Genomic DNA, 13,080 nt, shown 5'->3' with positions numbered 1-13,080 from the left:
ATTATCACCATACAGTGAGAGTGAAAATGTACACTAAAAGCTTCTAAGGTAGACTTAAAACACACCGAAATCCTTTTGATACTAGCCTGTTGCTCAATTTACAAAACCAATTAACTCTACAGTCCTTACCCATGAACAGACATATATTGAGAAGTATTTATTTGATTTTCAAACAATACATCTCCCTGAAGCACTTAAGTTAATTATTGTGTATTGACAAATAGATAATCATCTGTTTGGCACTTAAATTTTCATATTAATCCTACCTCATGTGAAGAAAAAAGAGGCTGTTAAATTAATACTACGTATCAACATTTACTAACAGAGGCGACTCTATTCTTTGACCCGCGGGGTCACGGGATACCACTAGTTTGAAAATTTTGTGTAGAAAATACTCTTTAAAATCTATAGGACACCACTAAATTTGACTACAGGAACCCATATATTTTTCGAATTTATAGCATTTCCTTTAAACTGTATAAGATACCACTAAATTTAGCATTTCCTTTAAACTGTATAAGATACCACTAAATTTAACTAGTCCCACCCCATATATACTTTGAATTTGTGTTATTTTAAAGGTAAACATTCATTAAAAAACATTCAAATATAATTAGTACTTGAAAAAAAAAATCTGGACCTATTGAGTTTCGTTTCTGGAATTGCCACTGGTTACTAAGTATCTAAAAAGTAAAAGCCCGGTTAGGCCGCATACATCTGAGTATAAATACTATCCTTTCTTAGCTAGCCTGAATAAGGAAAACTTTATTCGTTTACTATGTATCTGATTAGTAAATTTTTTTAAGCCAAAGTAATTTATTAAGAAATTCTGATTGATTTGAGTTCATCTAGTTCCATTATCTAAACCTCTAAACCCTGCATCTTCCATAAATAGTGGTCATTACCTCAATAGATATACACACAAATGTGTCTGTTAACATCATTAAAAAGGCCATAAAGATTCAATAAACATCTCAACGCTATTACCTTATCAACATAAACACTTCATCCATAATAATAACTTTTACTTTGCGATTCCTATTAATACAGGTGATATTCTATTTTCATGCTAGAATTCAATGCAAGTTTACATGTTTATCATAAAACAGACGTCATTGCTTAACGTTTTCCAACTTTTCATCAATATAAAGCATTTAAGTATCTGATATTTAGTTAGATTTCTTACCTCACATTGAATTTACTTTGCGTGTTTGAGTTATTTTTTGTACAAATCAGAAGATATTGACTCGGTTCATTGCACCGCTAGCAAGAACTTTTACTTATATAAGCTCAAACTCACACCTTCTTTACATTCATCTTCTATACCAAATTTCAAATCCTTAGATAATTTTCTCTTTAAGTTCGCATTTCTTTCTTTCGAAACTGAAAAATGGAAGATTATCTCCCAAAAGAACTGCTCTCTGATATCCTATCAAAACTACCATCAAAAACAATTCTTCGTTGCAGATCTGTGTGCAAATCTTGGTTTTCATTGATATCAACTCGTGAATTCCAAATCTTTTATCTCGAAAAATACAACAAATCAAACCCCCGTTTGCTTATGCGTCGCTATGATTTGATGCACGACAGGGAAATGTACAGTGTGCATCATGACAGTCTAGCTTTGACTGTAGATCCAGATACTGTTATTGAATTTCCTTTCAATTGCACCCCTTGCCCCAGATGCTATTTGAGGATAATTGGGAGTATCGATGGTGTTGTATGCCTTGGTCATAAAAAATGCGCATACAAAGAAGAAAAAATCATTCTGTGGAATCCATCAATTCGAATAAAACTACCTATATTTCCTCCTATGATGCGCATAAGACGTATGCTGAACTACTCTGTAGCTCTAGGATTTGGGTACGATAAGGTCACCGATGATTATAAGGTTGTCCGATTGGCTTACAATTATCACTATTCCCCTAGACCTCAGGCAAGTGTTGCTTTACATGTATATGATTCTTAAATTCTATATAATTTTAATATATTACGAATGAATTTATACTAATCTTTTAGAACCTATTACTAATTGTTTGAATTATGATTTCAGGTTGACATATATGGCGTGAAAACTGCCATTTGGAGGGCAATCCCATTTCCTTCTGATTTTCTTTGCATTTATTTCAAGGGGTCACCCGTGTATTTAAACGGTTGCGTGTACTGGATAATGTATCGTTGGGTGTCTCACGGTTGGCACATAATTACGCAATGTTCAATCATGAAATTTGATGTGAGTGCAGAAATGTTTGAAGAAATTCAATTGCCTGAACCTTTAGATGATGAATCCCCAATAAACTTAGAGCTTGAGTTATTTAATGAGCGGTTGATTGTGATAAAACCTATGCGTCTTCAGTTGCATTCGAGAGGAGCAAGTAAATATAACATGTGGGCTTTGAACAATTATGAGAACCAAAACTCTTGGGAAGAAATATGTAAAATATCTTATGGTAGAATAGATTTGGGCCGAGTTTTGAGAATTAGAGACAATGGGGAACTAATCATGGGGGCTAGATATGGAAAGACGAAGATACGTGATCGTAATGTGGGATATTATGATTCGGAATGCAGAGGGTTTATAATGGAGGACTCGATTTATATTGACAAATACCAAGAAAGTCTAGCTTTGTTGGATGTTGGGGATGATGTCCTTAGTGAGGATAGGAGGGGGGCTGAAGGATTAAACGAATGATTTGGTAGCAAGTGGTTGGCAAGATTAGATGCTACAAACCTTGTTCCGTGCTTGGTTGTGTCCGTGTGTAGTGTGTGTGTTCATTCTGTTTTAGTTTCATGTGTAATTGTGTTTTTTGAGTTATTGTTTGTTTTCGACTTTTCGTGTTCTATTCGTGTTCATGGTCGTGTCTGTCTTCTGTTTGTGTTGTGTGGATGTTTATGAGTTTGTGAACGTACTCGTTCTCTGAATGTATTTTGACTTAGCTTCTAAATTATGACGATTACATAAATCTATATAGTGGTAAGGTAAGTGGCATTCGCTTCTGGAGTTTTAATTACTTAATTGCATTGTGGTTGGTTCTAATATGAAGTCATTTTGAAATTTTTATAGCGTGGATTGGTTAGTAGTTGATCGTCATGTACAACCTTACCCCCTGAAAACAGAAAATATGAGGCATCTCCTTTTGTTATAATATAAACTTTTTTCTTACTAATGCAATACATGAGATTTTATGTATTCGAGTATTACTGGGGATAACTATTCAACCTTTTTGACAATAAAGATGAAATTCTCCCCTAGAAAGAAATCGAAATCAAAATCGACCTATTTATATATTTTCGCCCTACTTTTTAGAATACATCAGTTATACGATATATAAAAGGAAAATACAGAGAGACATAAGCCTAATCATTCAATATAAGACAAAATTGATCAAAAAACTCGAAAGACAAGTATTGAATATTCACCTGTTAAGAGCTTGGATATTTTATTGCAGTTCTTCCACTATATAATTCGATACTATCACACTTCTTCGAAAGATCCATCACTTGATACAATAATGAAAAATCGTGTTGGAAAATCCATGCTCTGAAACGAAACTTATATAGGTCAGTTTTGGCCCATTAATCACTAAATTCGATTATTTGGGTTATGTGCTCTTTAACAGGTGTACTCCAATGTTTATAAAATCCTAAACAATTATACCGAAATAATATTTTATTATAATAATATAGTTCATGCAATACATTATCATCACAAGAGGTCTCAAATTCAACCGTTCAAACCTCACTAGCAGCATATCTCAGAGAGGGTCGGAAACTGTCATGGGATAAACCATTAGGCTGCGTACATGTGAGTAAAATAGTCATCCTCCCCGGGTAGTTTGGACATGGAAAACCAGACCCATTTACCCACATGTAATACATTACTTATTTATAATTTCAGAAAAGGTAAAAACTTCCTTTCATGTCAAAGGGTCATGTCCCAACCCATAATAAGAAATACCCATTTTACCAATTACCAAACAAATTTAACTCACCTAATTTTCCTACCTCAATGCAAGATCATTGATTTTGGGCAACAAATGTTAACTGCAGCAATGATTGATGATGCAATTCTACAAGCTTCGAGTCAATGAACCAAACAAATTTCAGGTGGACGGAACCAGGGGCCACTTTTCATTAGTTTATATTTCATTCTTGATCCCAAGACGATGTACATAATCATCCCTACAACCAACAAAAATCCTGCCACCAATCATCACTGGGGAAGAGAAAATAGCTCCTTTAATGTCCAACCTACAAAGTTCCCGCACCACATATTTCTCTTCAACACACTCTAAGTTGATTCTGAGTAGAACTATAACTCCAGAACTGGTACAAACACATATTAGCCTGAACAAAAGTTGACAAAAATCAGTGTGAAAAGTAATGAAGGCGTTCACATAGTTATTCATATGAGCTTTAATTACCTGTCTGAAGTAACTGAATTATCAGATATAAACTGCAAGTTCTCATCTATATAAGCAGACGAACTAATTGGATCACCCAAATCGTGTTTCCAGAGTAAGTATCCATTCTCCTGCAGTTATTATCATTATTCAGATCACAAAATTGTCATCGATGCAGGTATAAAGTGTTAAAGCGATCAACAGAGGTCATTACCAAACCAAATGAATAGACACTGCCATCTCTGGAGCATATAACCACCTGTCAGATGAAACAAAACAAACAACTTTGAGCATTTAACTACAAACCTGAAATATATTAAATTGTATAATTGTTATAGAAAATATAAGAGTAAAACAGGCACACAAATGCTACCATCAATATCTGATATGTGAGTAACCATTTCAACTTCGAATGAATATAAGGGTGAAAATTAAATTCCACAGATAAACAGAATTATGTCCAATAATAAGAAAAGTTAACCTGGTTTTTTAGAACATGGGATACACATGGTCCAGCAAAAATTGGTCCTCCAGTTATTCCCTGGAATAAATTAAAAAATCCAGAGATAAGATCTAGTATAAGAGACATTTATAGGTATAAAAATTTAATTTCATATATAAATATAAATATGCATAATATGAAGATAGAGAATGAATCTTACACGCCAAAGGATGGACCCATTTGCATCAACAGCAACAATATGTCCATTCACCAAACAACAAATGACTGCCAAAAGCGTACAAGTAAATTCTTAAAGCTTTATATGTACACACACTACTCAATGGCATGCATAAACAAAAATGTTAGAAATTATAAGGTAAATTCCCAGTACTTGTGATTCAACATTATTATTTAACTGTAAATAGTATGACAAGATGCACCACTTCAACAAAAATGTATATTAATAAAATAAGGGTTTAGTGTTTCTGTAACTGTATATCAACATTATTACATTTGACGAGTTGAAAACTAATCAGGCAAAGTTTAAGTACTTTTATAACTCTCTTGGATGATGCAGATAAAAATTCAAATGTGAAGGGAAAAGTGCATATACCGTTTCCTCTAACATGATCAATAGAGAGAGAACCAAAAATTGGAGATCCCATGTCTTGCAGCCATAACACACTAAATGGTACCTCCTGTACAAATTTAGACAGATAAGCTTTGTAAATTGACATAAACATTGATAGCAAAATCAAATTTAATATTGCACTGTACCATTAACGATAATGCGGTCATACTACCATTGGTGGATGCAAAGTAAAGCCTTTCATCATCCTATATAATTGAACAACATAATAATGGTTTATGAGTGCTCATAAGTAACTGAATATGCGAGAACAATTGTGATTGTGATCTAACAGACAATATGATGAATTACATCAGGTAATTACGTAAACTCACTTCATTTATAACAGGTGACCCATATATACTCCCATCACAATTTAGCTTGTAGACACAACAGTAACGTCGATAATCAAGGGCGTAGAGATTATGATCATAAGATCCACACCTGTATATCAGTATATTGTAAAACATAACTAGTTTATAAAGTTAGTAGGGATATTTATACATTATCAAATCAATGCATTACATATGAAATAGTAAACGTTCGTGAAAAAGGTGAACATTACCATACTAAATGTCTTTGTTTGTCGACCAATGGCTGTGCCTTTACTTCGCCACCTGTCTGGTAAGTCCAGCTGATGATTCCATTCAAGGAATTCAGAAAATATATGTTTCCTTTGTAGCACCCAAAATACTACCTAGAACATAACACATGTTGCCAAAATACATACATTACATATTGAATAATATATAGATATACATAATGATTTGATAACTATAAGTCAACCTCAGAAAAATCACCCAATATTGCAGCTGAGCACTCAACTCTTCCTTCTAATTGTACCTCCCACTGAACAAAACCACTGTGCAGTTCATGTGATGGAGAATTAACAAATCAGATGATCTGCAACTTTTGAATAATGAAACAAATTTATCCAGTTAAAATAGACACTTGCCTTGATGCTTTTATGCAGATAAATTTGTGTGAATGAGATCCAATGTACACAAAAATGTCATTTTCTCTTGCAACAACTAGTGGCGACGCATCAACACAAGACTCCATATGAACTTTCCATAGTTCTCTTATAGAAGCTTTTTCTTCAAGAAACCATGTTGCTTGAAATGATCTACTCATGATATGTTTCTCTCCAAACATTACTTTGTTACAACGACTAATTGCAAACGAAGTGTTATCAACATTCAAATCACCATCTAATTTATAAACCTTGTGAGGATGATACTCATCATCACCAAGTTTACTGGATAACCTACCACGTGGCTTATTAGATTTTAGATCAGTATCTTTAGGTTCAGCAAGAACTTGTGGGCCCGTTGCCAACACCTCCATATCTAATATAGTGTCATCACCTAATTTATGATTCAAAAGAGACATCGCCAGCTTCAATGGAGTAGAAAAAGTATACAACATTTTCATATTGATTCCTAATTTATAACAAGTGTGTGCTGCTGAGACTGAATCACCACCAATTACGAAAAAATCATCGGTGTCAGCAATCTCTTTAGTCCCCAAGGCATTACAAAAGGCCTGCATCATCAACTATGAATGTCAACTGTTCTAACCAAAAGATTAAACACTACAATAGTGCTATGAACATGAGCATTAAGGTGACCTAAAGTTCCATCAGTTATTAGAAAGTTATCTAGCACTAATTGATCCTTCATTACACAAATGTATACAAGCAATATAAACATATAATGTGAAACCTCTTTTATTGTTTGCAAGAGATGGCTGTCAGGAACTTTCTCGTTTTCACTGGAAATTTCTGACATAGTACACCTTAAACTGGCCAATAACTTGTAATCAACCTTCCCAGATGAAGACAATGGTAATGAATCAACGAAGAAGAACCGACTAGAAATCATAGCCAATGGAAGTTTATCAACCAACCAACCTCGAAGAGACCAACTAACACTTTTAACAGAATCGTACCCTATTTTTGTAACTATATATGCTTCGAGATATGAAATTTCTCCTTCGTCATTATTCAATATCACAGCAGCATCACCCACATATTCATGTTCTCTTATAGTATTTTCAATTTCCTCCAATGCAATTCGGTTGCCATTCACTTTTACAGTACGATCATTTCTTCCTACAAAAACCAAGTCATCACTTGGAAGTTTTTTAGCAAAATCACCAGTTTTAAAGTAAATTTTACTTTCTTTCTCATCATCAGAACAGCAAAACGAATATTCTGGAAGCATGTTTACAGATTTGAGATGCGTAATTTCATGATTAAAGTATCCTATCGCAGTACAAGATCCAGAAACGTATAACTCTCCATTGTTAGGTGCATCTTCTCCAACAAGCACCACCTCACAGTTAGGAATAGGTATTCCTATTGGAACAGTGCTGAGTGACTGTGTCTTTAAGATTGATGTTAATCTTTTGCAGTCAAAATATGTACAATCACCTGAAACCTTGGATTAAGTTAAAATTACATTAGAGGGTATAACAAGTGAATATACACAACAAAAAATATCTATTGAGTAATTTTTGTAAGTAAGACAGAATCTTCTGCTCACCTCGGTACTACCATATAAATTTAAAATGGAAGTATCAGGTAGTAACTTTGTATGAGAATTCCATAAGGATATATGCAAAATTTCTCCACTTAGTACTAACAATTTTAAAGATCTCTGAATCGATGTAATATTTGAACTTTGAAAAGTTGGAAGAAGCATCCTCATTAGTGATGGTACAGCAACAAGCCTATTGATAGAGTAGTCCTGCCAGTTATATCAGATCGATGACATTCAGTAAAATACCAGCTTCTTAAAGGACAACGCGCGGTCTAAAACAATATAAACTACAACAAATGGCCTCCAACAGAATATATCTACTCACATCATGATAACACATAAAGCACAAGACTTCAGGTATAATTAAAATTCTAAATTTAGTCCTTGAGAAGATGAGTCCCTATTAGAATACTTTAAGTAACCAATTAGCCTAATAGTTATTTGATTAACTCTTAGCCATGTCTCACTATTCATGTTTACTAAGTACATGAACATTTCTAAACATATAACTGGAAAACGAAAACATTTTGTGGCATGTAAACTTTATCTTGGAGTCTGACTGTCTGCTACACCATTGCATGAGGACTTCAATTTGATGATTTGAGATTTCCAACATGCCGAATATAAGATTGGCACCGAATTTTAGCATGAAAAGGTGACAAATTTTAAAATGTCAATGTGACGAATTATAAAATACCAAAGTAAACAATGTGAGAATTTTAAAGTTTACCAATGAGCGAATATAAGTACGTCAACATGAAGAATATAAGGATATGCTAACATGGTGAATATATAACAATATCCCAGCAGGGAAAATATAGGAATAAAGAATACTATGTAAATGTCTACAAGGCACAATTATATTATATTTGTATATAACAAACAATAAGCAGATATGACTATGATGTACGTATGATCAGAGTCGTCATTACAATATGATAGAATGTGTTATGTAAGGAAGGTAGCCACTAGTGGCATCCTCTTATCAGGTGATCACGATTTGGTCGTTTCAATTTGGCTACAACTACTGCTTTTGACCAAAGGGTCTTTGGCATAGCGATTTTCTCGTTTCAATTTATTGTGTCGTCGTAAATATATTTAGTATGAGTTAGATGTAGGTTTGCCTTAAAAAACGTGCTGCTACTTTATGTTAACATACCTGTAAATACTCAGATATCGAAAGTATATTTTCTTTCAGCACACGGAAAGAAGGAATAACCAAAGTACAACTGGTAAGTAGAGCTCCAAGAATTTCTTGCAAATGATCAATGAACCCCACAGAGGTTTTAAATAGCAAAGTTTCCTCACCATGTAAAGGATACATGTCTTGCATCCATAAGAAGCGGTTCAGAAGACCTGAATAAAATGCAAATCTCACATAAAATGAGAACTTAAAAAGTAAATGATTAGATAAGAACAAGTACTAAATTTAGTCCCAGTCTTGTAACAAATAACAAAAACAATAAATTTAATGACATAAGCATCCATTTAATAGATTACTGTATTACATTTTTAACACCCAATTGCATCATGAAGATTTATATGTATTCCTCACCTTGTTCTGTACCACAAACACTTTTAGGTTTTCCAGTTGATCCAGAGGTATACATCAAGTAACTGAATGGTCTTACAGCACATGACTGAGGCAAAGAATGGGAAGCAAAGTATTTGTTAAGAATAGTTTTCATGGATACAACTAGAACGGGACAGCAAGCACTGTCAGCGAGCCAATTAAAATCATGGATCTGGTGACTTCCATTAAGCAGATTAGAACCACATAGAATAAGGCTGGCTGTTGAAGAAGAAACAACAGATAACACTCTATCTTTTGGCCATGAAGGGTCTAGTGGCAAAAAAGCCTCCCCGCATCTCATTACAGAAAGAACGGATATAATATACTCTACAGAAGGAACCATGTATATCCCCACGATCCGTGGGGTATTCGCAGACTGATCTATAGGGCGAAGGCCTGAAAAAAAAAATAGAATTTGGTAAGGATCACATGAACAGCTACCAAAATAAATTAATGTGTTTCAACAAAGTTCATACATATGTTCTGGCTATCAGGAACCAGCTTGTCAGATCATAAAATATTGTGTCCACAGTACACGGATATAATTTTATACTTACAGCACAGGGGAAGAACAGACGGGGTTGTCTAAGTCTATCAAACTAAATGGTTCCCTGATATTTTCAAGTCAAGCATTGTAATATAGTTCTTATAGGAGTAACATGTAGTTGAATCTTCCTGGTTACGAGTCTAGATTGTTAGTTTTATTTCATTTCAAACTTGTTTGGATTGTCTTATAACTTATCTTACTGGTCATTTGTAACTTTTTTTTCTACTCGAAATATATTTCCTTCATTTGTTTCACTAGATGACTTAAATAGATTGTTAGTACTAGATGACTTAAACCTATCTCAACATATAACTTCAATGATGTCAAATTTCAAACCTCACTTGTTCAACATCAAAACAAAACAAAATAAATACTAATACTTTAATTTTTATAATAATTCATAAAAAATAGCATCAAACATATGTAAGTCAACTATACGAAAACTACAATAATATTTCCTTAAATGTTTATCAATTTGTAACTCAGCAACTTAACTTAATTACAATGAGTAACTTAAATACTGTTTAACTGCTAGACTTTGATTCATACTTTAATATTTCACATCAAGTTTGACGTTATTATTATTCATATCAATGATAAGTACTCAACCAAATTTATACTGAAATTATTTACTATTTCATATGTCAATCAATCTATAACTCATTAACTTACTTAAACCTAATTTGACAGATAACTTTATTACAGTTGACTGCTAATCTCACTTATTAATAGAATAGCAAAACGCTACATATAATGCTTTTTACTTATAACGTAAAATGACATCAAACATAAGTAACTCAAATAAAATAAATTAAAATAAAAGAACTATAACTATTAACTATGCATATAATATAATATAAAAATGGATAATTATTATATACCTAAAGAAGGTAGAATAACGGCAGGATCAACGCCACCGTCAATAATGAACCGGAGATGAGAGCTAAGGGAATCAACGGCTTCTAGAAGCTCCGAATATGTGAAGCTTACGTCATCTGCGTACACAGGAGGATGTTGAAGAGACGGTGACGTGGCGGATCTGGTAGTATTGCTGTCACGGTGACGCAGAGAAGAATGAATGACTGCGATTTTGTTAGGGTTTTTTGTTGCTGATTTGTGAAATTCGTGTGAAATACAGCAGCTGCTTAGTGAACAGAGGTTTTTCTGCTTCATTTTTCTTTTCTGTGTTCCTAGAGAAGCCCGCGAAGAAAGAAAGAAAGAAAGAAAGAAAGAATGGAATTTGGGGGTTATATTTTGGGAGATGATAATGAGATTCATACGCACCAATTTACTTTTTCCAAATCTATTCTACATAATCTATTCTACATTATTTTATTTTAGGATGTCTTAAATTAATTGTCCCGATTCTTTTTCAACCAATCAAAAGAGGTTATTCTGGAGAGTGAACATATATCACTAGTGGCTTCACGGTCAGGCCCCAGCTCCTGCGCTCCACACTCATACGAATCCCTCGAGGATGAAAACCTTCTACCTTCCACAAGGAAATTCGTAAGCCATATCCATACATGGCATCGTAAGTCTCATAAGGCGGTAAGTAAGCCCTACCTGGAATTGGTCGTTAACCACCCTCCCGAGATCCCCATCTCCGATGGGGTTATTCACGGTATTCGGTCCGGAGAATGAACAATCAATACCTTTCTAGGCCCAACACCCCATTTTTTTGCGCTCAAGACTATAACCGGGAACCAATCCAGACTGGTTAACGGAAATATGCTTGGTCAAATGGCGCCATCCGCTACAGACGAAAGATTTCCGAAGTCAAACGTTCGTATAACTCCACACCCAAAGACGGTAAATATGTTATACAAATGCTGCACGCAATCAAAAAATTCACGTTGAGAAATCCCAGGGAACAATTAAAAACATAATACTTCAGTTATCTTTATTATTCATAAAAATAAAATAACACTCGTACAGTAAATGATTTACTTGTGTAAGAGATATAGCCATTCCTTATATAATTTATCTTGTAGATATAGATCATCCACATATCAGATCCAGGCGAATAAAATATCTAACGACCCGTCCTAATTCATCTGGACGAATACATTACATTTGGTTACATCGCGAGGTACTTGACCTCTATATGATACATTTTACAAACATTGCATTTGTTTTGAAAAGACAAACTTTCCTTACATCGAAAGTTAACGATATGCATACCATTTCATAATATATCCAACTATAGTTGACTTAATAATAATCTTGATGAACTCAACGACTCGAATGCAACCTCTTTTGAAATATGTCATGAATGACTCCAAGTAATATCTCTAAAATGAGCAAATGCACAGCGGAAGATTTCTTTCATACCTGAGAATAAACATGCTTTAAAGTGTCAACCAAAAGGTTGGTGAGTTCATTAGTTTATCGTAATCAATCATTTCCATAATTTTAATAGACCACAAGATTTCCTTTATTCAATAATCATACACTCGCAAGTGTTTAAAAATCATTCATATGGATTGAACACCTGGTAACCGACATTAACATCATGCATATAGAATATCCCCAAAACAGAAATCCATCTGTATAATATGAACTCGAAGTACTAAAGCATACCATTTTCCAGTATGGGAGGAGTTAGTGCCCGTAGTGTGATGACCCGGGAATTTCCGACCAAATTTAAACTTAATCTTTATATGATTCTAACACGATAAGTAAAGTCTGTAATGTTGAGTCTCAACAATTTTTGAACTGTGTTCATGTATTCATTTAAGCGGTGACTATTCCCGACGATTCACGAATAATTGTTGTTAATAAATATGTACATATATATATATGTACATATATATATATATATATATATATATATATATATATATATATATATATATATATATATATATATATATATAAATATATGTTTATAAATAATAATGTGAAATATTAAAATACAAATTAATCAGTAGAACTAAATGTG

The 13,080-nt window shown here is 33.6% G+C and overlaps 1 protein-coding gene and 1 pseudogene across 1 annotated transcript; one reads left to right on the top strand and one right to left on the bottom strand.

The window, feature by feature from the left end:
* The first annotated feature begins 1,390 nt into the window (after positions 1–1,390).
* Positions 1,391–2,692, top strand: LOC139841751 (F-box/kelch-repeat protein At3g23880-like). Its single transcript, XM_071831955.1, has 2 exons — positions 1,391–1,936; positions 2,054–2,692. The coding sequence occupies exons 1-2, from the start codon at positions 1,391–1,393 to the stop codon at positions 2,690–2,692; spliced, it is 1,185 nt and encodes a 394-aa protein (XP_071688056.1).
* A 559-nt stretch (positions 2,693–3,251) lies between these two features.
* Positions 3,252–11,333, bottom strand: LOC139843743 (putative acyl-activating enzyme 19; annotated as a pseudogene).
* Between the last annotated feature and the right edge of the window lie 1,747 nt (positions 11,334–13,080).

This window comes from Rutidosis leptorrhynchoides, chromosome 4, assembly GCF_046630445.1.
Source record: "Rutidosis leptorrhynchoides isolate AG116_Rl617_1_P2 chromosome 4, CSIRO_AGI_Rlap_v1, whole genome shotgun sequence".
In the NCBI taxonomy this organism is placed as follows: Eukaryota; Viridiplantae; Streptophyta; class Magnoliopsida; order Asterales; family Asteraceae; genus Rutidosis; species Rutidosis leptorrhynchoides.
This window is presented reverse-complemented; position numbering and strand designations above follow the sequence as displayed.